At 54.5% G+C, this 25323-nt stretch overlaps 2 protein-coding genes across 4 annotated transcripts in view; both read left to right on the top strand.

Moving 5' to 3' along the window:
• CD7 (CD7 molecule) overlaps positions 1-25323 on the top strand; it is a 214967-nt gene that overhangs the window by 108682 nt on the left and 80962 nt on the right. The gene's annotated exons all lie outside the window — the stretch shown is intronic.
• SEPTIN9 (septin 9) overlaps positions 1-25323 on the top strand; it is a 143377-nt gene that overhangs the window by 69206 nt on the left and 48848 nt on the right. For all 3 annotated transcript variants that reach the window (XM_054221501.1, XM_054221503.1, XM_054221502.1), the window contains one exon: positions 13454-14113. In XM_054221501.1, coding sequence (XP_054077476.1) covers positions 13454-14113 — 660 coding nt within the window. The remainder of the gene's footprint in view (positions 1-13453; positions 14114-25323) is intronic.

The raw sequence follows: 25323 nt of genomic DNA on the forward strand, positions 1-25323 counted from the left end.
GCCTGTAGGGCAGGAGATGCAGTGTTGGTGTCTGCTGGGTGGGTATCTCAGCCCCGGGCAGCCCGTAGCCAAGCAGGAAAGATCAGCCAAAAATACCACGGAGCAGAAACACCAGATCACCCGGCAGCCAGAGCCCTCTTTGTTCTTGCCGGTCACACGCTGCCTGCCCTCTCGAGTCACCCTGCCTGTTCCTGCCTGCTTTCCTCGCAGCATCCCTCCCTGCTGTAGGACCAACAGGTTTCTTGTACCTGCTGGGTTGCAGAGGGCAGGGAGTTGCAGGGTGGCTGTGGGTCGCCGGCGTGGGAGCTGCCAGCCTCCATCAGCCCGAGGAGGATACATGGGCCCTTTGGGAGGGGGAAGAAGTACAACGTACTCAATTCCAGTTTAGTTTCCAAGTCAAAGCAACGTGGGAGAAGGAAATACGGCACAGCAGAGCGCGTTCTTGCTTATGCCCCATGATGCAATGGGGATGGCTGCATCCAGGCAGCAGTGCCTGTGCCCACCTCGCGCCGAGCCAGCAGGTCCCGCGGGGAGGGCATTGATCCTGCTTATTTGACTGGCAAGAGCTTCCTCATCTGTAACGGGGGAGAGCATTCTTAGGTCTGTGGTTCGCCGGGATTTATAGAGCATAGTAGTTCTGCTCCTGGGTTTATAGATTTTGGCAGGTTTTCAGAAGTGTGGCTGGTTCGGCCGTGGTTGTGGCAGTGCTTTCCAAGCTCGGAGGGGGCTGTGGGTCACTCAGCTCCCCGGAGTCTCAGACACGGAGCCCTGAGCGGTGGGAAAGGGAACCTATAGCAGTAAATCAACCCAGGTGGTGGGGTGCTGGTGCGGCACGTTAACGTTGTGCAAACCCCAAACCATCCTGATCCTGTTCGGGTTGGGTGATATGAGAGCATTGGTGTCCACGATGTTCGACTGCAGAGGGGCAGATGCTCCTGCTCGCGGCTTTGGTTGGTTGTGATGATGCCCAGAGATAACTCCACAACGTGGTACTCGTCCTCCTGCTAAGGATTTATGGCACTGTGCACACATGGTAGTAAGAGAGGACAGATCTACTCTGGCTCCTCTCCCCGGTGGGATGTGGCTGCTGCTGAGCAGAGTCCCGGGGGTAACCGAGGCACATTTCTGCTGGCAGTCGCTGATGGTGAGCTGGCAGCGGCGACGCTGAGCACTCCTCGCCTGTGCCAGTGCTGTCAGTCAACACCAGATTCATTTCCTCCTAATGTTGAGACACAAAATGTCAGAGCCGGGTGCAAGCTGCCAGTGATGGTGGATGCCGAGCGGGGCTGTAAGTGTGTGGAGCAGCAGGGGGGTGCCGAGGGGTTCAGTGTGGTGTCCTGGGGGGACACAGGCTTGCAGCTTCGCTCTGACAGAAACCGCGAGACAGCCTTCATTGATGGTCGTTAATCCCTGATTTCCCCGTTCCCCATAGCTCAGCTCCCTCAGGGAACGCGGGCTGGGTGAGCCTTGGCAGTGCTGCGGTCGGGCTGGTCGTGCGCCGCACGGAGCTGGGCACTGAGGGCAGGGACCCTCCAGCCCTGCCAGGACACATCGATGCTGATAGGAAGGTTTCTCTGGGTTTTTATTGTTTTTTTGTTCTTCCCCTCTATTGGACACCTTCCCCCCGCAAGAGCCCCCAGAAAGCTCTTATCTCCCGATGGCTGTGACTCAGGCTTTTACCCTGATTGCTTTTATGAGGTTGCTGGACGGAGCTCAGCAGTCCTGGGGCTCCTGGAACTTACGTGCCCCCACATACCCCATACGGTATTTCTAGTATTTCAGCCAAAGACTTTGTCTCGGTGAGGGTACTGAGTTGTGCTAAGTTATGTTGTGGTTTTAAGGGTCACTAAAGACAAAAAAACCCATCAGCCAGGTCGTTTTCTGGAGGGGGCCGCGTTAGAAAGTGGGCTTTTCTATGCGTATGAATCTCATGGGCTTGTCCTTAAAATTTACTTGAGCAAATGCCCAGGATGTCTGTGGGACACGTGGCCGTGGCGCGTCCCCCGGGGCGCTCGGGGCTGGCGTGCCTGCTGCCGTGGGGAGCAGCTGCCGCCCGCGTGCTGCGGATGCTGGGACTCAACCCTGCTGCTAATATTAGCAGGAACGCGCCAGAGGGATGGTCGCAGTGTTATGTGGGTGAGGTGGCTTCAATCCAATGTGAGAAGCCTCAGAGAGGGGATGTGCTTTGTGTTTGTGTGAAGCATCTCGCTTGGATTCGGGGTCTCTCCTGCCATGGGCTCCGGGATGAGTGCTCTCCTGGGCTTACACGCACGGGATGGGGCTGGAAGTCTGGGTCTGTGACTAACGGTCCCACGTGTGCGAAGGTTCAATGCCTGGAAAAGGAAATGCAAAAAAGATCTTTCATGTTATATCTGGGCTCATCTCAACCCTAGGAGCGAAGCAAAGCTCCTGAACGTCAATTGTTGGATTTCCTGGGCTGTCCCAAGAAGTTATACTGTGACTAGGCTCTTCTGGTACGCTTTGTCACCAGCGCAGCGTGGGTGGAGCCAATGCTGCTCTCCCAGCTGATGGATGTAGCGCGCTGCTCCGGGCTAGCTGGTCACCTCGGATATCCTCAAAGACAAGCTTTACAGGCGCTTCGGAGAGTTTTCTTTCTTTTCCATTCTTTCTATCTCCGTTTCTGAACCTGAGACAAAAGGATGGGGTGGATGGGAGTTTTCTGCCAAATCAGCTGTGGTGGGAGAGGTGGGAGCCAGGGGAAGGTGCTTGTGCGAAGGCAGGAGTTGTGTCTTCCCTAGCAGAAGTTGTATCTTCTCCAGCAGAACTGTCCTTTTATGCGTAGAGTGGAAAAATTGCATCTGCCTGGTTTCAGTAGTGGAGACTTGCAGTTGTGTATTGTTTTTTGTTTTGGTTTTTTGTTTGTTTTTTTTTTTTTCTTCCTCCATGTATATTTAGTTCCTTGGGAATAAAAAGGTTGTGAGGGAGTGGGAAAGGGAAGAACAGGACGTGGATCTCTCCGTCCATGTGAGCTGGGCTCTGGGGATAGCCTCTGGTCCTGGTTAGGATGTAGGATCATCCAAAGGTCGTTGTTTATAGTCATTTTATGCAAGGAGGGCTGGGCTGCGTGTCCCTGGGGACGGGCAACCACTGCAGCATGGAGCAGAGTGTCCTTGGCTCTGTGTCAGCGTGGAGGGTTTCCAGTGTTGGCTGGTACAGGTCAGCTCTTGCTGCCCATTTGAGATCCATCTTGGGCAAAGTGAGCACGGTGTTGTGCTAATCCTAAGGAAACCTTTCAAAAGTGGCTGGATGGGAAGGGACAGGAAGAAGATGAGTCTTTACACCGGGGCCAGGGCAGCTACTTTGGCTGTGCAAACGTACTGCTGGTGCCTGGAGGTAAGTCAAAGTTTTGGAGCATGTGCACCATACTGGCTCTTCCGAGTACTCACCAGTCTCTGAGATCTTGGTAGCATCTGTCCTTTAGTAAGAAGCTCACCTAAAATATAATCATTCTCCAGCTTTACTCTTTGCTCTTCACCTGTTCATGGCTTATGGCAGTGGGGTGTGTAGGAAGTATCTCTAGAACGTGTTGAGTCATGCCTAATGCATTGGAGTGACTGTGTCTACATCTCTTGGCCAATGCATGCCAGCAAACCTGCTGCTAAGTGAGAGTCCTGGCACCGCCGGGTGTCCTGTGGCCGCACTATCTGGGTGCTGGTTTATTTTCTATTTTGCAGCCCTTCCTTGCAGGGAGCTGCTCAGCCTGTTTTCCCAGGAGCCAGGACCCAGACAGCAGCCGCAAAAGCCTGGACTGGGACTTGTCATAAATCCAAAGACAATAGTGGAGACTTCAGAGCCCATAATCACTCCAGATATTCATGTTTCTAGTTCTGATACTTGATATTTAAGGCAATGTCTTTCTGCAGGACCATTATGCAGGCACTTTCCCTCTCCTAACCTCCCTCCCTCCTGCTGCAGTGAGCTCTGGCACCTTCTTGGTCTTTAGAGGTGGAACATGGAAGTAACAAGCCAAGTGACCCTAAATCCTGGTTAAGCTTGTTTGAAGCCTCTGAAATGAGTCGATGGGTCTGAGTCTGGTTCCTGATGGGGATGTGCCCATCCTGGGGGGATCGGGGTCCATCAGGGGAACTCTTCATGGGACAGGGGTGTGCTGTCACGCCCTTCAGCACGGAGCTAGGGTTGTGTCCTGGCCACCTCTCATTTCATACCTGCAGGATATTATTTGGTCTTGGCACCTCTCTGCTTTACTTATGGAGGCATCAGCAGTTTGCACCCACTGCTGTGCGGGTGCAGGAGAGCCCTTCTCGCTCCTGTCCCTGATGCTCAAACGGGGCCGGTGAGGAGTAGCCCTTGGGAGACGAAAGGGTTTATTCTTACCTTCAACTTATTCTGAAAAGCGGCCCTGAGATTAATGAGAGCTCTTATCTCCCGATGGCTGTGACTCAGGCTTTTACCCTGATTGCTTTTGTGAGGTTGCTGGATGGAGCTCAGCCGTCCTGGGGCTCCTGGGGACACCTTCAGAGTGGTGAGCTGGGTGGAGGGTCTGTCCAAGCTGGCTCTTGGCTGGTTTGCATGCTGAAAGGTGAGACATCATGGGTGCCAGGGCTGTCCGTCCCTCTGCATCCTCCCAGCGCTGCAGCAGATGCCCTGTTGCTGGCACCCAAGTTAGGGCAAGTTGGGGTGGGGTACCAGCCTGTTGCCTGGGTGTAGGCACTGCCGATGTCCTGTGGATTTGCAGGGCAGGGGACACCATGACCACATCAGTCTGTGCCGCCATCTTCCCTCAGTAGAGGTGGCAGTTTGAGTAGGCATCACAAAATTGTACGGCCCCTTGCTCCTGGTGGGTTGGGTGCTCTCCAGCTTGTCCCAACCCAGGGGGTCACGGCAGGGGTCAGTGGTGAGGACGTCTGAACACAGCATCACGCTGGCACTGGTCTGCTGGACTGGTTTGGGAGGGAAGGAGCACTGTGAGGAACTGGGGTTGGAACTTCAGTCTTTCTTTCATCTGGTTATTGGAAGCGCAAATATAGGGAAATGTGAAAAGGATGGATTTTTTTTTTTTTTTAAAGCATGTTTAGTTTGCCAGGGAGGAGGAAGAAGCAGCGGTCTGCTCTCTGCCAGCCGTCAGGGCGTTTGGACAAGTGCTCGCGTTGCGGTGCCGGGTGTCCCCTCCAACAGAGATGCCAGAGCTGGCTGCAGTGGCACCGGCAATCAGCAGGTGGCACAGGCAGCGCTGTGGGCCTGAATGGCTCCTGGCCCCCTCCTTCAGCCACTCTTACTAGTTTACCCCTTTCTGTAGCTTTTTAACCAGCATCTTGCAACACCACCCATCAGAGCATCTCCTCAAACTGAGACTTAATCACTTAATGATTTAATCACCTAGTCCCCGAATCACCGAGGCTGGTGGCCCACCTGAGCCACTCTCGAGGTGCCCTGCGTGGGTGCTGGGAGTCATGACGTGTGGGGATGGTGTATGGGTGCTTGTGGCTTCCTACACCCCCTTTGGAGATGCCACGTTTGCTCTTCACCCTTTCCAGCTCTGGCACCCACCAAGCCAGCCCCGAAGCTGACAGCACAGGGCGATCCAGGGTCTGCGAGACCATCTGCATCATACTTTTGCCTTCTGGGTAATAATTTGAAGGCATTTTAGAAATATTAGCGAACCAAATCAAATCTGTAAGTCCCCTGGGAGGCGCAGAGAAGATTTATTTCTCTCCTTCCTCCTCCCCTTGTGAAAGGAAACTGGAGCACAGACTGAAGGCAAAAGCTACAGAGAGCCAGTAATGCAATCTGCTGGGCTGGATACCCTGTATTTTATGTAATTTTCTGTACAAGTATGAAATTAATATAAGGGATGTAAAATATACTGGTCTGATCTGGAAGCATTTTGCTGAGGGTCAATGGTTATATAAACCAAAGTGTAATGGAGTATCAAAGCTAAAACCTTTCTAGAACTGCATTATAGGGACTGGAAAGCTGGGATTTTGGAATTAATCTGAGTGTGGATTTTATTTTTTCTATTCTTAGTCCCAACTTTGCTTTTGCCTGTTCATTTCTTGTAAATGAGGGTTTGCCGTGTCACTCTCCGTCTTTCTTTGTAGCGTACTGCGTGTCAGTGAAAAGCTGCTTGAGAAGCTTCAGAGTCCAGAACTTGCGTTTATCCCCAAATTTCCTCCATAACTCAGCTCTCGGTACCGTTGGCGCAGTTCAGGAAGGCACTGCCTGTTGACAGCACGTTGCCAGCGTTACCGTCTACACGCGATTTGCGTCAGACCGTGAAACCTGTTGCAGCTTCTCTTGAATGCTGTTTGTAAAGTCAGAAAAAGGATTTATTTGTGTATAAATCATTCGTAGCCTAACCCAGAATAGTGTGAGAGTCCTGCGACAACAGCAGATTGTTGTTATATTTGTATATATGTATTTATATGTATGTATTGCAACAAGTTTGGTTTATTGGTAAAAGGAAGGTGTGAAACCTCCTGGCGCAAGCACAGAGAGGGGATCCAGCAACCCCGACTTCTCTTCTCTCTTACACTGGATGACTGGTAGCTTTGGGAAATGTGCTTTTAGAGTTTCCTGCCGTCATTTCTCCAGGTGTAAGAGGGGATCTGAATTTCTTGGGCTGTTTTGAAGCTGTTAGTGCGCTCGCAAAGCCCTGCCAACGTGTGTAGCATCACTTGCTGCCCGCCCTGCCAGTGAATTTCCCATCTCAGCCCCACGTTTTTGATGCCCATGGAGGGGCTTGATGCACTTGGCAGCACCTTCTTGTTGGGGATGGGATAGAGATGTCCTGCTCTGGCCCTGCAACAAGGATGCAGCTCCCTTCCCCTCCTGCTGCAGGAGCTTTTGGTTAAATATACAGTGTATATATGCCCTATAGATACATGAAGAACATCCAGCTTGTCCCTATAACTGAGCCTTTAGTTCACTAAAATGCATCCACCTCTATTACGGATGGTGGCAGCTATTCAGCGGCATCACGGATGGTGGGTTTGGATAAGCCAAACCCAGGTGGCCCCACGGTAACATGGGCGAACACGCTCTTTGCATTTGAGTTGGGCCAGAAAACCGCCATGAGCATCCTGCTGCCTGGTGACAGGGGTCTGGGAAGCTTTAAGGGCCGTGAGCGGTTAATGCTGCGTTGGGTTTCCAAGAGCTCCTTGAAAGATGAGACCTGCAGCCTCCCCCTCTTTCCTCCCCGGGAACAGGAGGTGACCATCTGGTAGCAGTTTAGAGAAAGTCAGCGCTCTCAAACGGTACCATTGTATCGTGTGAAATAACGGGGCGCCTGGCTGCCCTACTCCCATAAGGCTCTTATGTGTCGAAAAACCCAAGAAAAGCTTTCCCTGCTTAAGCAAGCAAGCAACCGTAACCCCTGGGTTACAGAAACCACTTGAGGGGCAGAGGATGTTTAATGGGAAGCAGTTGGGCGCTGCGGCCGCCGCGGAGCCCGAGGCTCCGGTTGCGAAGCGGGTCCCGGAGGAGCCAGCATCCCTCGCTGTTTATTTTGGTCTCCTCCCCAGCTCCATGCATAGAGGTTTCCTTGTATAAAGCATCCCCTTGACTGTTACTTGGGGTATTCTGTTTAAAAAGGGAAGAAAGAAGGAGCAGATGTTCCCTCGTTGACCCACCGTGGGTCCCATGGGGTGCCAGGAGCAGGATGAGATGCAGTGTAACCCCAGTGATTCCCACCGGGAGACGTGGAGCCCTTGGGCAGGAGCCAGAGCCCTTCATGGCATCTGGGTGCCCTTGGCCTGGCTGGGACCCCCAGGGAGGGACTCATCTCCTGGGAGAGGAGCGTGTAGAACCGAGGCCCCAGCCGTGCCACTTGCTCGTGACTTCTCCGGAAAAATCTTGGCTGTCGTATGAGCTACTGGGGTTTGAACCAGACCTCTGCCCCTTCCTCCCAATCTGCAAGATCCCTAAAGAGCAGCTTTAACTGGTGGCGTGTGACCTGCTTGTGCCTGGCCGTGGGGTGACCGGGAGGACGCAGTGGCCGTGCCGAGCAGACATCCCCAGCGCCGCAGCACAGGATAGAAGGACGCATAAATATTTTGCTACTTTTCAGGCCCTGTGCTTGCTTGGGGAGCGTTCAAGCTGGGGATGAAGACATGCATTTCTTGCCCCAAAGCGCCTGGCTGGCAGGGACCACGTTTGGGTCAAGACTGTGGGTTTTTAGGAGCTGCTGCCATCGCGCAGAGTGGGCAGAGCTGCCTGCAGCAGGTCCGTCTCGGAAAGCCCATGCCTTCCCCGTCTGCCAGGATTCATAGTGGTGTTTTTTCAAAGCTGGCCTTGCCTGGCTGGCCCTGCAGAGCGGAGCTGCGGCTTGGGGATGCTGAGCCAAACCCAGCTGCCTCGAGAGCTTTGCAAAGGTCTGGTCCCCAAGGTGACACCCCAGCAAGCGGTTCCCAGGCCAGGGACGATGGTTGCAGGCAGAGGCTGGCAGGGGTGGGGGTTGCATCCAAAAGGAAGCACTTGGAAATCTTGTTTGAGGGGATCTGGGGCTTTCCCTGCTGTGGGAGGGGAGCTGCTGCCTTTGGTGATGGCAGATTGAGCTGGAGCTGCCTGAATTGGTTTGGAATCGGTTAAAAGGAAGCGCATGTCAGCGGTAACACCGGTTTGTGCTCACACCCGTGGCAGAGGCACCTCCAGAGGAAGAGGAGGAAGGGCGATGCTCGGCACCTCCGCCTCTTTCCCTGCCAGCTGTCTCCGACACCGGCCAGCAGATCGGATGCTGCTGGTGGGGCTGGGGAAGCCCTGCTAGGGCCGAAAAATCCCCTGGAAAGTACAGTGGGGATAACCTGTAACATGGCCATCCCAGACCCTGCTCAGGACAGGGATACCTTGGTCCAGGGTGTCAGGGCCATGTGGATCCAGAGCCCCACGGGGACCTGGAGCGTTACCCGTGAGTGCTGGCGTTGGGACCCCGGCATGGCGCGGTGGGCACGGGATGTGGGGCCCCGCGACGCTGCCCTGCCTTCGGCTCCTGTTGTTGTAAGGAATACGCCAGCTTCCCCGCAGGAAGCCGGGAGGAGGGTCATCTGGAGCAGAGGCTGTTTACTTTCCTTTCTTGGCTCTGGGCAGGAGAGGCTATTTTTAAGCTTTTTCTCTTTTTTTGAGAGTTGTTTTGCTTCCTGAGGTCCTTTTCTCTTCTCTGTGCAAGGAGCGATAGAGGCGATACAGAGCAGGGGAGCTGAAGGCCAGCGTCACTGGAGGTGGCATCCCTGAGGACTGTGCTCATGGCAGCGGGTCTCAAAAGTGGCGACACAAACCCTGTGGGTCACAGTCCCTCACTTTCTTGTTCATGGGATGTTTGACCTTCTCCAGACCACACTGGACCTCAGGGTAGTGGCCAAAAGTGCCGGTAGGACAAGCTGGGTACCAAAATCCCTGTGCAACCAGAGGCACGAGATGGAAATCCCATCCCGCAGAGAGCCCCGGGTGGGAAAGCTCTTGGGTTGTCCCCAAGCAAATTGGTGACACCATTGGGAAGGGAATGCCTCTGGGACCTGGGAGTCCTCATGATTTTGCTGTCAGAAACTGTGCTGAGCCATTTCCAACCCTCCCTTGGGGTGAGGGTTCCTTGCACAGCCCCTCGTTACCCCTTACTGCCTGTCGGGGCCACAGTGCTGGCATGGGAGGCATTATTTTGGATGGCTTGTGTCTCCTGTGGCTGTAAATCGTGGGTTTGCAGCTCTTCCTTAGGTTTTTTTGAACCCCTTTTTGTCTGGGCTTTGACCTTTTTATCCTTTTTGCAGTGGGGCCCAGAAAGACCTGGAGAAAAGCCATGTACGGGTGTTGTATTCAGTCCAGCCCTGCAATGAGTGCAGGGGGTGGCTGTGGTCCAGAAGGACCACGCTGGTGGTGTTGGGCAGGTTTATCCCCGGCTTGGGGCACTTGGAGAGGTTTTAGGTCAAAAGACAGGGCCATGCAGGGCAGCTCCAGTATTGCCATCGAGTGAGCCACCGCCCGGTCACTGATGCCCCCGTTGCTTTTGGCAGTAGCAAGCGGCAGAGGGACTCAAAGGAGCTGAGATGGTGGAAGTGGTTCATGCAATGAACCCTGGAGGTCAGCGGGGCTGTTTGAATCCAAAGCTGTTTATGGGGTCAGGAAGAAATCCCCAGGTTTTCAGAAATTTCCAGGGGGATGTTCATTAAGGAAAGATGCTCGCCAGCGTTTCCTTTGCTATCGGGTTCCTTGAGAGCATTTACTTTCAACCTCTTCCTCCAGACACATCTGTCATGAGGTTATTAGGCTGTTTTGTTGAAGGGAATAAAATGAGGCTGAGCTGGCTGGAGGAGTGACGAGCAGGTTTAAAAGCCTGACGTGGGCAAAGTCGAGATCCCATCCATCAGGGAGCGCCTGGCCTGGCCGTGTCCTCCGCTGCTCTCCCCTGCCCGCCTTTGCTCGAGGCTGGGGGAAAGGCTCCCCATTTGGTCATCCCTTTGTTTTCCTGTAAAATGCAAACTGGTGCATTGTTTTAAACATGGGATTTGGGGGAAAAAATAGCTAAAATATTACTTTCTGAATTAAGGGTGTGATGGGGAAGGAAAACAATAGAAAAGTCTGTGCTGGAGAGTGTGAGCTCCAGCTCAGTTTTTGGTGGCCTGAGAGTTATGGACATGTCGGAACAGCTCTCAAGAGTGGGTTGGTTTTTTTTTTTTGAATGAATTGTTCTGGGGGTGCTGAGAACTGAGACTTAGACACAGACCCGCAGAGCAGGAGATGTGCTGAGCACAGAGCACGGGGCAGAGATTCCCGCAGGGAGCATCGCGCCTCTGCAGGCCAGTGGTGGCGTGGCTGAGAGGGCTCCGTGGGATGCAGATAACAGCAGGTAAAATGGGGGGGAAAAAAATCTTTATCTTTCCTTACTGCCTCCTGCCCTCCTCCTACCAATGTCTGAATATTTTTGGGATGCAGGACAGACCATTTCATCACTAAGTGCCCTTCATGAGGCCCTTCCTGCGTTTTACGTGGTGGATGTTACGTGTTGTATTTGGGCGCTTTCCTCTCTTCACAGCCGTAACGCGGTCGTGGTGCCGTTTCCATCAGGTTAATGCTGAGGGTGGATCGTCCTGTGCGTCCCTCCCTGCCCACGCCAGCCGGGACCCCCTCCCCGGGAGCCCGTCCCAGGCACCCGTCGCTTCCCGGCAGTTCCCCTGCCGGGGTCTGAACCACAGCTGGGAGATGTGGGTACGTGTCTGTGCCCGTGTCTGTGCCCATGTCTGTCTGTCCCTGACATGGAGGGGCTCTTGAGAGGGGTCGCTAATACAGAGCATCCTGGGGAGGGTCCGGTCCCAGCCCCTGCAGTGCCCATTCTGGCTGCTTTTGGAGCCTGGTGTTGATATTTAACAGTTTCTGGGTTTTCCCCCCAAAAAGGGAAAGCAGCCCAAAGCTTGTATCCTAACACTTCAACCCCTGTGTGCCTCCTTGTTGCGTGGCTTGTCCGACATGCGAGCTCCAACTCTGAGGCTCTTGCTTCCTTCACCATCTCCTTTGGGACCCCTTGGAGCTGCTTCCATGGGATGGAGCCACCGCTGTCCCCAGGATGGCAGCAGCCACGTCTGCTGCCTGCCCTGGCCGGAGCGAGGGGCGGTGAGCGTCAGCGCCTGCGTTTGCAATCTGCTGGTGGAGCAGAGCCGGGGTGGCTGCCACGTGGACAGCCCCCTGTCCCGCCGGCTGGAGCTAGCCTAACCAGGTGGCTTCTCTCGGCAAATGGATGTGTCTGAGGGGTGAAGGGTCCCCAGGTCCCCAGATGCCCTGGTCCTGCACCGCCAAGGGGTTGGAGCGGCCCCATGGAGCAGAGGAGGTGCATCCCACATGGTGGCTCTTCTCCAGCTGCACCCCAGGGGTGGCCAGGGCTGGGTGGACATCCCGGGACGAGGGAAGGCTCTGCTCCAGTCTCTCCCTCCAGCTCCTGGTGTCCTGTCTGATCTCGAGCCCAGGTTTTTAAAGGCTAAATCTCACTCATCTTATCCTGTCGATGTGAAGGATGGCGGTCTCGTTACTGATGCTTGTGCCGGTCGTTAGCAGCATGGCTGTCATCACGCTGAGGCTGTCACCACGCTGGCTCAGCCTCGCTTCGTGAGGGCTGCTTTGGGACCCCAGGGCTGTGCCTCATCCTGCCCAGACCCTGTGCCTGCCTGGGCGCTGGGGGGCAGGGGGTGTATGGGCAGCCCATGGCATTTAGATGGGATCCGACAGTGGTTCTCTGTGTTTCCCCCACCCTTCCCGTGAAGTCCAGCCCTTTGTTTCCCCCTGGCTGGCTCCTGCGTGGAGCGGGGGGGTCTCCTGGGCTTAAGGGCATCTGCTTCTTTCAAGAGGCCTGGCTGGAGTGGGGTGGGAAGGGCTGCGTGGGGGACACGGAGATGTCCAGGTGTGAGCCAGGACATGGTCAGGCAGCTACTGGCCCTTGACTGTGTGGCTGGGATGGGAGCATCACTCCGCGGATGGAGGCTTCCTTTGGTGATGCTTTGTGCCCCCAAGCTGAGGGTCTGACACCAGCGTCCACCAGGTTTCCTTAGACACGCTCTTGGCTTTGGGGGTTTCATTCTTATGTAGCTCTGTGTGCTGAGGGGCACCCGCGTGATGGGCAGAGCCGAAGGATGGGCACCCCTCTGCGTGCTGTCCTGCTGCGTGGGGTGACCTGCGCGTGCGCTCCACTGTGGCTGAGAGCGCGGGGCTGGATCCTGCGCGGGGCTGGCGTTGGGGCTCGGCGAAGGCAGGACTCCTGCCTCTTCAAGCGTAAATGGGATGTTGCATCCGTCTCTCTTTGCCTCCTTACTTCCCTGTTGGTAAAATGGGGATGCTGCTGCTGCTTAGATTTTAGGATGTCCCTCCCAGTTGGCTCCTTCCTTGCATCAGGGTCTCATGTCAGGGTTTTCAGAGCACTTCGGTCTTTGGCTCGGGTGATCTCTAGGTTTAGTTTTTAAGGATATGAGCTTCGGTGGCTGCCACCCTTGGTTTTGTTGCTGCATTTATATGGCTTTGGTGCTCTCCTGGGATTGTTTTCCCATTCCCAACTTGGATTTTGCTGGCAGCCCTCACCGGGAAGCCTGTGTTTATCTGCGCATCCTTCGGATGTGAGAGGGAAAGGGAGGCGTTGGGAGTTGGATGGCTGAATGGCTGGCTGCCCCAAGTCCTGTGCTGTTCTCTGCTCTGCCGTGCCGCCATGAGGCCCTCTGCTCCCCTCTGAGCATGTGTGGGGCGCGGGTGGGATGGAGGGCAGCATGGGGGTGGTTTCTGCTCTGGGGTTGAATTTTCTGGCCCTTCTTCCACCTTTGTTACTGGGTTTGTAACTTGCCAGAAGAGGCAGAGCCTGGTCCTCAGCCCTCACCTGCATTAAATGGGGTTATGAACCCTCAGGTGGAAGAGCAGGAGTGGGGTTATGGGCCTCAGGCAGCGTCTGTAAGTGTCTCTTGAGATGCTCAGGTGGATGGTAACTAAATTCTGAACTCCTTTTTGTGTTTTTTAGCTCTGAAAAGATCTTTTGAGGTCGAGGAGGTAGATCAGTCTTCAAATTCCTCCACCCCACAAAGACGGACCCCAAACACTCTCCTCAGGTCCACTGTGTCCAGCTCCACACAGAAGTTTCAGGAACTCGGCGCCAGGAATTCGGAGCCATCTGCCCGACATGCGGACCCCGCAAGCCAAAGATCACCCAAGCCCGCTCTGAGGAGAGTGGAGCTCTCTGGACCCAAACTGCCTGAGCCGGTGTCCAGAAGAACAGAAATCTCCATTGACATCTCATCCAAGCAGGTGGAGAACTCCACCTCAGGGTTGTCGAGGTTTGGCCTCAAAAGAGCAGATGTGCTGGGGTACAAACCCCCTGAGCCCACCCCAAGGAGGACTGAGATCACCCTCGGCAAGCCCCAGGAGCCGGGTCTCCGGAGGGTGGAGGCGCCACCATCAAAGATCCCCGAGATGCCCCAGCGAAGAGCTGAGACGGCCAATGCTCCTGTGCCCGACACGGCTACCAAGCGCGTGGAAATTCAGGTAGCGAAGGCTGCCGAGGTCCCAGCCCCACCGGCACGGCAGGCGGAGAGCTCAGAGCCTCCCCTGGCCCCCCAGCCTCCCCAGGCAGAGCCAAAGCCACAGCCGGCGCTGATGGAGAGCCCACCAAAGAGAGAAGAAGGTGAGTAGAGCTCCAGGGAGCTGCTTGGGTGAAACGTTGGCTGATGTCTTTGTCCCTTGGTGCGGGGATGCCGAGCGTTGTGTGCTGCTCTTTCGGCTCCGGTGGTGATGCCTTTTGAGGCAGGTCTTGGGTCTGTGTCTACATACGTGGCTGTTATCCTTGGGTTTATCCTGGCTGAAAGAGCTGTCAGTTTGAGTAAAAAACGCTATCAAGCCAATAAGGAAATTAAAAAGATAATGCCAAAAGCCTGGGTGCTTGCAGAAAATGACACTTGTGCTAGCTCAGGCCGCGCGTGTGGACCCACCCGCCTGTGCAGCATCTAGAGAAGCCTCTGAGGTGCTGGAGAGGCGGTGGCTGTGGAAGTGTTGTTGCGATGGCTTGTTGTTTAGTGTTGTTGCTCATGGTTGTGGAGCAGAAACCGCCTCTTCATTAGCAGGAGTCAGGGGTTTTTTGGCCATGGAGCCAAAGTCTAATAACGTCATGGACCAGAGCCACTATTAAACTGCAGCCCTGGCTTATATTAGCTCTATCTTGTTTTCAATTAATCCCATATTAAAGCCAGTTTCCCTCCCCCGCTAGCCGTCATTTATTCTCCCTGATGTTTTGGAGATATTTTTTTCCCCTGCTCTTCTGGCCTGTTAATTATTTTTTCCTTCCCCATCACCCGCGAGCTCTCCCCTGCAAGGGATGCAGCGGTCAGTTGGAGGGCACCACCTCCCCATCCCACCCTCCGCCTCTCCCCGGTGGTTCTGGGATGGTGTGCGGTGGCCAAGCCAGGACCTGGGAGGTCCATACCTGGCCCTGAAGCTGGACCACGTGCCCTTGTCTCACCCCACCGTGGGATGGTCCCCTGTTCCATCTCCTCTCCCTGGCCACAGGGCAGTAGCGGGGTCTGTGGACAGGCTGGCTTTCAGTGCGTGCACATGATCTAAAATCAAATCAGGAGTCAGTGGTGGAGCTGATACCAAACCCATGAGACTTGAGTGGGTTTCTCTTGCTGTGCACGTGTATGGCTTTGGTGTGGCTTTTCCGAGTTGGGTTTTAAAGAGTGGACAAATGCCTCCAGCTTGTAGCAGGTTGGTCCATCTCCAGCTGGGCACGGCTGAGCTCTAAGACCCAGCCCAGTGATGGGGTCAGCCCGGGCCTCCCAGCTGTCCCCAGCCGCTGTGTGCATGGTGCCCAGGAGGCCCATCATCTCCCATGGGTGGGTGTTCGGCCTCGTCCTGCTGGGTTTGGGCTGCTTTGAGCTTCCCAAGCTCAGAGCCACAGATGGTTGGGCACTTTAAGAGCAGAAGTCCATCTAAGCTGCTGAATCCCCCAGCTGCCTGGGAGGGAGAGGGAGGGCTCTTTGCATCAAAAAGGGCTCCAGAAGCACAGGACAGCTGCTGGGGATGAGTTTTACCCAAGAGCCCAGCTGTCTGGGGTCTGCCTTGGAGGGCAAGCCAGCCCTCGGTACTGGTACAAAAGGAGCTTTCAGTCCAACTGCCTCCAAGAAGAGCCAGGAGACAAAGTAGAAGGGGTAGGGAGGGCTCTGGGTCCTTCTCCCTCCATGCCAGCACAGGCGTACAGCCCAGAGTCCCCTTCCCGGTTGTCTCCAACCTCCTCTGTCACTGTCACTCGAGGTTGCCCTGGGCTACTCTCATGAAGAACCCATTTCAGGGTGCTCCTCCCTGTGGTCCACAACAGCCACCCTGGGGTGATGCTGGACGGGTGGATGGCATCTCTCCTTGTCACCGGCATAAGCCCATGGAGAAGTTTTGGGGAGGCTGCACAGGCACGCTCAGGGAGCCCTGTGGGTGGGTGCAGGCACGTTGCCGACACTTGCCAGCTCCACTGCAGCACTGGCCCCACCACAACCCCCCGGGTGGAAACGTTGGATCCCTGATGCCTGCAGCAGAGATAACACGCGGCGTGAAGTCCTGCTCCCTCTCGCTGCTCCCAGGGTTTGGGGCACCCAAGAGATACTCTTGTGGAATGGGCCACCCCTCGATCCCCTGGCTCGATGGCTCCCCAGTGCAAACAGCTTGAGCAGGGGATGCAGGCAGCTGCCTCCAGCTGCCCCCAGCCCTGTGCTGGGACTTGCCTTCCCCCAGCTGCCGGGCTCAGCTGCCTTCCCATTAACCCCTCGTCCCGCTGCCAAAGGTATGCAGGAGAGCGTGTTGTGCAGGAAGAGGCCGGTTGGAGGAGAAGGGCAATCGCCAAGAGCTCGGCAGTTCAGAGCAAACCACAAAGGAAAGGAGTAATTATAGTGCTGAACTTTATTAGGACGACGCGGCTGGTGGCATGGGCTGAGCCTGCTCCGGAGCTGTGGTTCTCAAGGTGGGAGGAGGGCAGGAGGTGTCTTCGTGGGACAGAAGAGCAAGAAATATTCCTCCCCATCCCTGTTCTCCCTGTCTGAATCCTTCTCACGCTCTCCTGCACTCCTTGGGGAGCACTGGCTGCGGTTTTGATGTTGAGTCGGGCCATTGGTGATAGGGAGGTGCACATCACGGGTGCAATGCAGCACTGCACCAGCATCCTGGGCAAAGCTCGACTTTGTGTCCCCAAGGTGGCTGGTGCTCCCCAGCTGGGACAAGGAGATGTGGTGGGACAACCAGGCAAAGTGGATTGCTATAGTCGGAGTTGTCCAGAGAAATCTGAGCAGGGCTGTGCAGTGGGTGTAGGCAAGGGGAGAATATACAAAGGGCAGAAAGAGGCCCAAGGACTTAAAAATAAACATTAAAAAAAAAAAAAGGTGAGGGGAAGTGCTGTTTCTGAACTCGCAGCTTCGGACGCTGCAGGAGTCTGACTTCGCTGTGTAGGACTTATCAAATCTTAATATCCAAATATGACCACCCGTGGGTGGTGATAACCCCTCCCGAGCTCCGGCTGTGGGCAGCAGTTTGCTCCAGCACTGGAGTTGCTGGTCCAGGATGGAGCTGGTGGCCGTGGCCATTCCCGCCTTGTGCCAGCGGGGCAGGTCTGAGCAGGGCATGTGGTGCCCATGCCAGCGTGGCCGGAGCTGGATCCTCCCAGTAGCACTGTGCTGCGGAGCCAGTGTGGCGGGAGGGGGCTGAGGTGGGTGGCTGTGCCCCCGGCTGATGTCCCACCACCTTTGCCTGGCACCTGGGTCCTGCTTCGGTGCCCCTTGCTGGTGTTGCAGCCGGTGGGGTGCTGGCTTGCTCAGCCCCCATCTCCTCCTGCTTCTGACACTCTTCTTCCTCCCTGGCTTGTTCGGGAGCAACGGCTTTGCCTGGGATGTCCCCCCCGGCCCTGGGCAGGGTGGCAGCCCTACCAGTCTCCATTCCACTGCGGCTGAGCGAGGCTGCCTGGGCGAGGACAGGGGAATCGTAGGAGCAGCAATACTCCATCCAGAGACATCTGCTGGCCCTTGGCAAAGGAGGGATATTAAGGGCTTCTCCCCAGCTGGATGCGGGATGGGTGAATCCCTGGGGAGAACGGCATCAAGTCCATCATGGCTAATCCTGCTGCATCCTCCTGCCTCAGCATCCCCTTCCACTGGTGCCCCCCGTTGCCGATGCTGGTGTTGTGCACGTGTGGTTGAACGTCCTGTTTCTGTGGTGTTCTTCATGCCTTGCAACCCGGTGGTGGTCGGGGCTGGGAGGAAAGACATTGTTGGTCCAAGAAAAGTTAATGTTTTCCACTTCAGTTTAATACTTCGTCTCTGCTCCCCCCAAACCTGAACTGGTTTGTATTTGGGGCAAGGGCTCTGTTCTGGGATCTCAGGTGATGGATTAGAAGCAATCCCAGATGAGAAGTGAAAGCTGGTTTAGTCTGATGATCCTTTTTGTCTCCGCACAAGCTGCTGTGGTCACGTTGCCCGTGGCCCCGGGGCCGGCATGCTGCCAGCAGGGCCGGTTCTGCACCGCAGCTCTGCTGCCGGCTCCTGCCCTCGCTTCATTTTCCTGCTCTTGGCAACCGGTAGGACCACAGTTCTCCTCCCCAGTGGTCCTCTCTTGCAAGGATGCTCTAGAGCTTGCTTAGGTAAATCAAGGCAGATACAATGAATAATGGGAACGCTCACCTAAAACAAGGACTCCACCTTCCTCTGCAGCAGCCGTGTCCCACCACGGAGATGTGCAAAACCGTCTGAACCATCGCTGAGCTTTCAGCTTTTTTGGAGCCTTTGTCCCATCACTGCCTGATGGGACAGGCACACAGGGCGCCAGGCACCTCATAAAAAGCAGCAGGGTCCCCCCCTCCTATTTTGCTGCAGAACAAGCAGAATGGCATCAGGAGAGTGAAGCAATTCAACTTCTTCATTCTTTTTTCCAGCCTTGGGCCCCTGTGGAAAGTCTTTTCTTTAGAACTTGCTGTTTTAGAGGCTCCCGTAGAGTTGAGCTAAAATTAAAAAAAATAAAAAATACCAAAAAAAAAAGAAAACTTTGAGATCCACTGAGCTCCTTGCAAAGGCTGTATCTGAAAACCAGGAACATGTTGCTTTGTGCTGGGGAAGCTGCGGTGGGGGCTGCAGCCTGGTGTGCCCCCCCAGCCAGCCTGAAGCCTCCATCCTGCCGTGGACACCAGGGTTGGAGAAGCAAAGCCACCCGAGCCTTGGGGGTGACTTTTCTTCTGTGCTGTCCTGCAAGGAGGACGCCGAGCACGGGGCCGGGCTGCCTTGCTGGAGCTGGGGGTTAGAGAGATCTGGATGACGATTAACACGGCGACGCTCCCCGCGATGAAGAGGCCGGGGCTGAGCGGAGACGCAGTGAGTAATCATTTCCAGCTCCCCGAGCTGCGCTGCCATTTGACTGTGCAAAGAGATTAAAGCTGCAGGGAAACATTTCCTTAAAACCAGCTGACGTATTTGGGCTAGATTACGGGTAGTCTTATTTTTTTGTTGTTGTTATTATTTTTAATGGGAAAGCGCCTACAGCCTGAGATACCAAATGGAGGGGCTGAGTGGGAAGCGCAGAGTCCCGGTCCATGCAGTCGGGTGCCAAGAATGAGATAATTTGGAAAAATGGAAACCTGCAGCGCCAGTGACTTGGAACGAAGGAGCGGGAGCATGAGCAGAGGAGACGATCGTGTCCCATCGTGGAGACGCTGCCTGATCCGGGAAGCCACGTGCGTGGCCTCCTGCCTGCCCGGGGAGGAAAAAAGGTGCTTTCTGCTTTCTCCCTCCCACCATATGCACCTTTAGGGGTGTATTTTGGGCACTGAGGGTGTCAGGAAGGAGGCCTGGTGATGTAGATGTGATGGTACTTCTGCTGCACATCTTTGCCCCCCAGGAAAGTTGTTCTCAAACCGATTATATCGTGTTCAGCTCTGGTCACGTTGGTGTTCATGTGTCCCCTTCTTTGCGTCTGCATGGGCACAGTTTATCTGGATGCCATCACTGTCACCACGCAGGGTACATCCCGGGCAGCGAGCTGCTCGCCCCCAGGCTCCATCGCAGGCAACCAGACCCCCCAGGCACAATCACACAGAGAATTCCTAATTCCTTTGCTCCGTTGGAAGTCCCTGGGGGCCCATAGGAAAAGCAGTGATCTCCCCAGCGGAGATTCATTATGCGAAGGAATAGTTTCCCATAGGAAACGTTACAGTTCCCACTTCCCTTCCCTGCCCTGTGTCGTTTGAGACCAGGAGAGGGCAAACCCGTGGATGCTGAGCTGCGGAGCCCTCCCGGGGCTGGGCTTGACAACCTGGCGGGTCTCTTCCATTGCTAGGTTGGGTTGTGCATCAATGTCGTTGCTTCCTGAACCTTGCAGGAAGCATCTGAGGCTGAACATGTCTCTGTAGAGGTCAAAGCCTCCAGTTCCAGGCAGAAGAAGGTGGCCAACGGCACGGCCCCTGGAGTGTGGGCTCTCTGCAGGCTGGTGGGGTCTGTGCTGGCTGTGTGGGGGTGGGAGCCCTGTGCGGCTGCGGGACCCTCCTGGCTCCACACCTCCGCGCGTGCCAACCGGGGCAGAGAGGTGCCTTTGCTGTGCCGAGGAAAAAAAAATCCTGCCTGCTGTTGGATTTGTGTACGTATAAGTGACACGGGAAGGCGATGGGAGATGCAGCCCTGGCTGAGGGTGGTGTGTACGAACCAGACCCAAGGGTTTCTCTGTTTATCTTGCGGTACCTGCGCGTCTGGAGCCCATGGCAGTCGTGCTGGGGAACGCGCTCCCCCCCCATCAGCTCCTTTGGCATCGTCAAGCTTTCTCACATTTAGGTTAATCATCCTACAGGCTGATAAGGCAAATAAAATCCGTTATCTTGACCAAGATAAAACAAAAGAGTTTGCTTTGATCTCTTGCAGTCAGGCCTGGCCATTCGTTTTGTGACATGTCTGCTGGGGGAGGGAAACGATGGCAGTGGTGATGAACCTTCTGTAGTTAAGAAATCATTTTCTTCCATACTATTTCTAGACCTCTGTCCCTGCCTGAGCTGTTTCTGTTGGCCAGTAGTTGAAGGGACACCATAGGCTGGGTGCGGTGCCAACTCTATAAACTGTGTAAGAGGACTTGAGGAACTGAATTGAGATTATAGAGAGATAACTTTGTTTTGAGAAGATCAAACGCTGTTGTGAGCAAAAGAGATAACTTGACAGCAAGCCAGTTGTGTTCTTTACTCCTCCCGCAAACAAACAGGCACACAGATGCTTTTGTATTGTCCAAGATGCTGCGACGAAGCTGAAGTGAATGTGGCTATAAATGGAAGAAGCAGCTGGTCTTGGATTGCAGCCTGTGCTCAGACTTCTTTGGGCCCAATTTTTCTTACATCTGTTACAGGTTTTAGAGGAGGGACTTGGGGAGACGGCTGCTTTCCTTCAAGTTAGTTGAATGTGGGCCATTCATTTCATTGGTCTTCTCAACGGGTCTCTGCGTAGAAGTTCCCTGGATTTCTGTAGGGTCATATGCAGAAATATTTCACTCTCTCGAATTGTTTTGTTTTGTCTTAGCGTGAAGATAGTACCGGACGTATCGAGAGACAAAGCTGGACCGAAGGGTCTGGTCCAGAACATTTTGCAAGCAGCAAAACTTTGCAGATGTTTACGCATTTATGAAAAGCAAATAATTTTAACAAGGCATTTAAGGTTGCTGTGCCAGCTCAGGAGTGACAGCATGAGGACTTTCGATTGCTTGGCTCCTCCTTGGCTGGTATTGTCTGCAGTTTCTGTTGTGTGGAAGCAGTGGGTTGGTTTTTGCATAGCAAAGGCAATTTGCGCAACAGGGGTGAAGAATGACTGAAGTGAAGCATCTTTCAACACCTTGAAGTTCAAAGATTGTTGATGCTCTAGCAAATATGAGCATAACCTTGGATCTATGTTTAGCTTTTCAACCCAAGAGACGGTATCTAGGTTATGTCTGAGTTGGGTGGTCTTACCAGCCCCTGGGTGTTCTCTGAATACTGGGTCTGCAGAGGCTCTCCGTGGTGCAGCTCTAGCATGGACCTGGCTAGTGCTTCCAAGGGGTCCAAAAATATTTGATGGGAGCTGAGCACCTACCTCCTTTTGTCTCTGTGTGAATTCAGCCTTTGTCTGTCTGTGAGCAGGGAATGCTCCCAATGGATCCCTTGCACGTGGCTTCATCCATATGCATTTTACTTGACTTAACTGTCTGGAGGTCTCCCTTAGGCTGGTGTGAATTGTGTCCTCAAAGCGTTTATTTTTCTCTGCTAAATGTAGAGAGCTTGCGCAGTCAGTTCGGCTGGAGATGCCTCCATTTGGGCAAGACAAATTTTGCCCTCCTACATTATTTCCAGAGTCAAACGGATGGAGGTGAAAAGGGATGTGGCAGCAGGACAGAGCTGTGCAAGCCACCAATCCCTTGTTATCAGTAGTGCTTGACAGCCCCCCAGCAAACCTGGTCCCCTTGTGTCAGGTTGTTCTGCAGACAGGTCGCTGTAGACAATCATTTACTTAAGTGCACGGATCAGACTGTCTTTGATGCTTATCGATAGTACTTTAACTTTTTATGATGGCTCCATCTTCTCCTCTCTCTTCCTCTCTTGCTGTGCATGGAGTGGGACAGACATTCCTTCCCGCTCTCAAAGAGAAGCTCAGTTTGGGGAGATCTCAGGGAAAGAAGATTAGATGGGAATCCAAAAGAATATGGTGCCTAGGAGGAGACGGCAGTGATAAAAGTTAATGATACATAAGCTCTTGAAAGGAACTTTGTCAGTTACAACTGTATGCTAGCTCCCAAGTCTTAAATGGCAGGGAATTGTTTGCAACTCCAGCATGAATGCACCCGGGGCATGTTCCATGTGTGACGGGTAGATCTGGAGGGCCATCGCAGGTATTGCCCTACCCAGCTTGGGCTGGAGCCCCTGCCTGTGTTTGCTTCCCCTGCACCTTGTGACTCTGGACGGGGAATTTTTATTTACTCTGTTATTTGCTCTGATCTGGGGCGCCTGTGCTGCTTTCTACTGATGCACCAAGGTGGTGGTGTCCTCTGAACCCTTCTCTGCAGTGCTGGTACATGGAAATACAGGATGAGTCCTTGGTTACAGTCTCTGGAGCTACGAATGCGCAGGTTCATGCTGTTATGGCGTAGAGGTTGCTGTCCTCCATCGCATGCGTGACATACTTGGGGCCTTCACTGGCAACTCACTCCCATCTATAATGGAAATAAGCTCAGGGACCGAGAGCCAGAAAAACGCGGAGCAGATGACAAAAGGTTGGATGGCAGGAGAACCTGGTCAGGATCCTGCCTTTGCTGTTCACTTGCTCATTGTCATGGGTGGATCCCTCTACCCACTCCAGTTTCTGGTGAACATGGCAAGATGCCTCGGGTTTGGTCCCTGCATTGAGTCCTTTCTGCTTTAAGGTTCAGCTGGTGGTAAGGTCGCAGATGGGGTCGTGCAGGATGGCAGAAGCTGCTCTGCCCAGCTTACTGGAGTGGCTCTACATTGAGAGAGGTCCTCAGCTGTCCAGGAGGAGAGGGAGGGTATCAAATGGTTTCTGTATCAAAACCTTCTCCACCCTAGAAGAAAGCCCTTCAGTCTCCTTTCTCCTAAATTTGAAAAACCCGTAGCTTGGAGGAGAAAAAAGGATTTGGAAGGCAAACTCTGGATGTGTGGGGAGCAGATGTGGGGATGGATGGTGCCTCCTGATTTATGAGCGATGGAGACTGCTGACACTGAGGGAGGTGGAGCAGGCACTGGTGAGGTGTTTGGATGCTCTTTGCCACATGTCCTCCTTGCCTGCTTCCATCTTGTGCAGATAGGAAGGAGAATGGAGATTACCTTGGAGTTGTCCAGATTTGTCCTGGGAAAAAGAAGTAGATCTGAGCAGCTTTTCTGATAAAACATAATTGTTTAGACAAACTCTGGCTGAACTCGCTTCCTCCTGCAGCCCAACGCACAGATAAAGGGGGTGGAAGTGGGAGGCCAAGTTCACAGGCTGCTGAGGCCCTCCCTGGGGTGACACCACCCCCAAGAATCCCCTGTCCACCCATTTGGGTGGCCTTGGAGAAGACGAGAGGACCCAGTTGAGTGCTGAGGATGGTGCCCAGGCTTTAGGTGGTTCAGCGCTCTGAAATGTGGAGGAGACCGTGGTAACGCAGCACATCGGTGCTGGGAGCAGGGAGATGCGGGTGGTCCTGGAGGGCAGCATTAGATCCATCATGGCTCATCTGCAGAGGATGGACCTCGGTTGCGTGTTGCTCTGTGGGATGTGGGAGGTGAATTTGCTTCAGCCGTGCTCTCTCCAAACCTGGTGGTCCTGGGCACAGGGTGGCTGGGCAGAGCTGTGCCCTAGAGAGATTCCTGTTTGGACTGGGAACGATGAGACAAGCAGGACTTGGGTGGGATGTGGCCACAGCAGAGGTGTTGTCATGCCCTGTGTGGTCCCTACTGAGGTTTCCAGGAGTCAGATATTGTGGAGTCAGATGAAATCTGAGATCCTGCCATAATGCTGATGTTCCTCCCACCATCCCTCGGGGAAACGGTCCTCCTTGCCCTGCTTTGTGTAGTAAATAAAAGTTTATTTACAGCCCAGGAATGTATGCCCTGAGGTTGAGAGGTGAAGGGCTCCTGTGCGGCCCTGAAGGAGCTCTGGGGTTTCCTCTCTGCTTTGTGGCTTCGGTTCCTGGGCAGAAAAGTCTCGCAAAGGAGGAGCTCAGTGAAGCAGAGGCCTGTGCATGGGCCCTGGGGCTTGGCTTTGTTTCCCTCTAGCAAGGCCACGTGTCCGTGCACGTCACCTGCAGAAGAAGAGCTGGGAGGAGGTCACCAGTGCTCACGTGTGACACATGGAGTGGAGCAGCCAGGAACAGCAGCAGGCCGTGGGCTGCCCTCTGTCTGCCTTCCCCCTCGGCCACCATCATCCAGCATGTCCCCAGAGCCCGTGGTTGTCCTGGGGGATTTGTTTTCTTTTCTTGTGTTGGGACTGAAGCTAGTCCAAATGACACCAGCAGCAGCGTACCCTGCTCGTCCTTCCCAAGGGCTCTCCATCACCATCTGGCGCCTCCCTGCTGCCCCCTCCCCGGTGACGCCTGGGCACCTCTCTGAAGCTCAGACAGTGCAGTAAAACCAGCTCCTTATTTTAATCCCCGTTTGGTTAGCGAGGAAAGCAGTCAGCAACATGGGTTATGAAGAAGAGCAGAGGAGGAAGAAGCAAGAGGAGAGCCTGGCTCTGCTTCCCTCATGGCCCCATGGCTCCTTCTCCTCCGTGAAGCCGTTGCAGTATCAGAGGGGATCCCTGGGCTTGTGCCATCAGCTCTGTCTGTAGCTTCAGAGCAAGCAAAAGGGAGAGCGTTACCTCCCTCCTCTTCCTTACTGCTCCTGCTTGGTAAAGACTCCATCCAAACGTCATCAATCTTGGTCCTGCTCTGCCCAAAATCACCTGGGCAGTGTGGCCAGGGTCCTCCCCTCTGGAAGAGGGTCTCTCCGGGATGCTGCACCAGGCTGGACCGTTCCTCTGCATGCACGACCTCGGGCAGAGGGAGAAAGGATGGGGCTGAGTGGTGACTGCTCCCTGGTGAGGGTGACATGGGGATGGGGCTGAGCTCCACTGACCCAGGTCTGCCAGGGTTCCAACTCTGCATGGCCTGAAATTGCTCTGCGGAGCTTCAGGGAGCAAGCGTTTGGCTTCTCCTGCACTCGGAGGAGCGGGAAGGGTCTCTTTGGAGTTATTTCAGCCCATTTGTGGGACAGACGGTCTATGGGATGGTCGTTTGAAGACTGAGCAAACCAAAGCCATCATTTGGGCTCCACTGAGAGAGCAAAGCTGGGAAAACCTCAGACGACAGGCTGCAGGGACAAGGGGGGACATGGCTGTGGCT

This window comes from Rissa tridactyla, chromosome 15 (assembly GCF_028500815.1).
Source record: "Rissa tridactyla isolate bRisTri1 chromosome 15, bRisTri1.patW.cur.20221130, whole genome shotgun sequence".
NCBI lineage: Eukaryota > Metazoa > Chordata > Aves > Charadriiformes > Laridae > Rissa > Rissa tridactyla.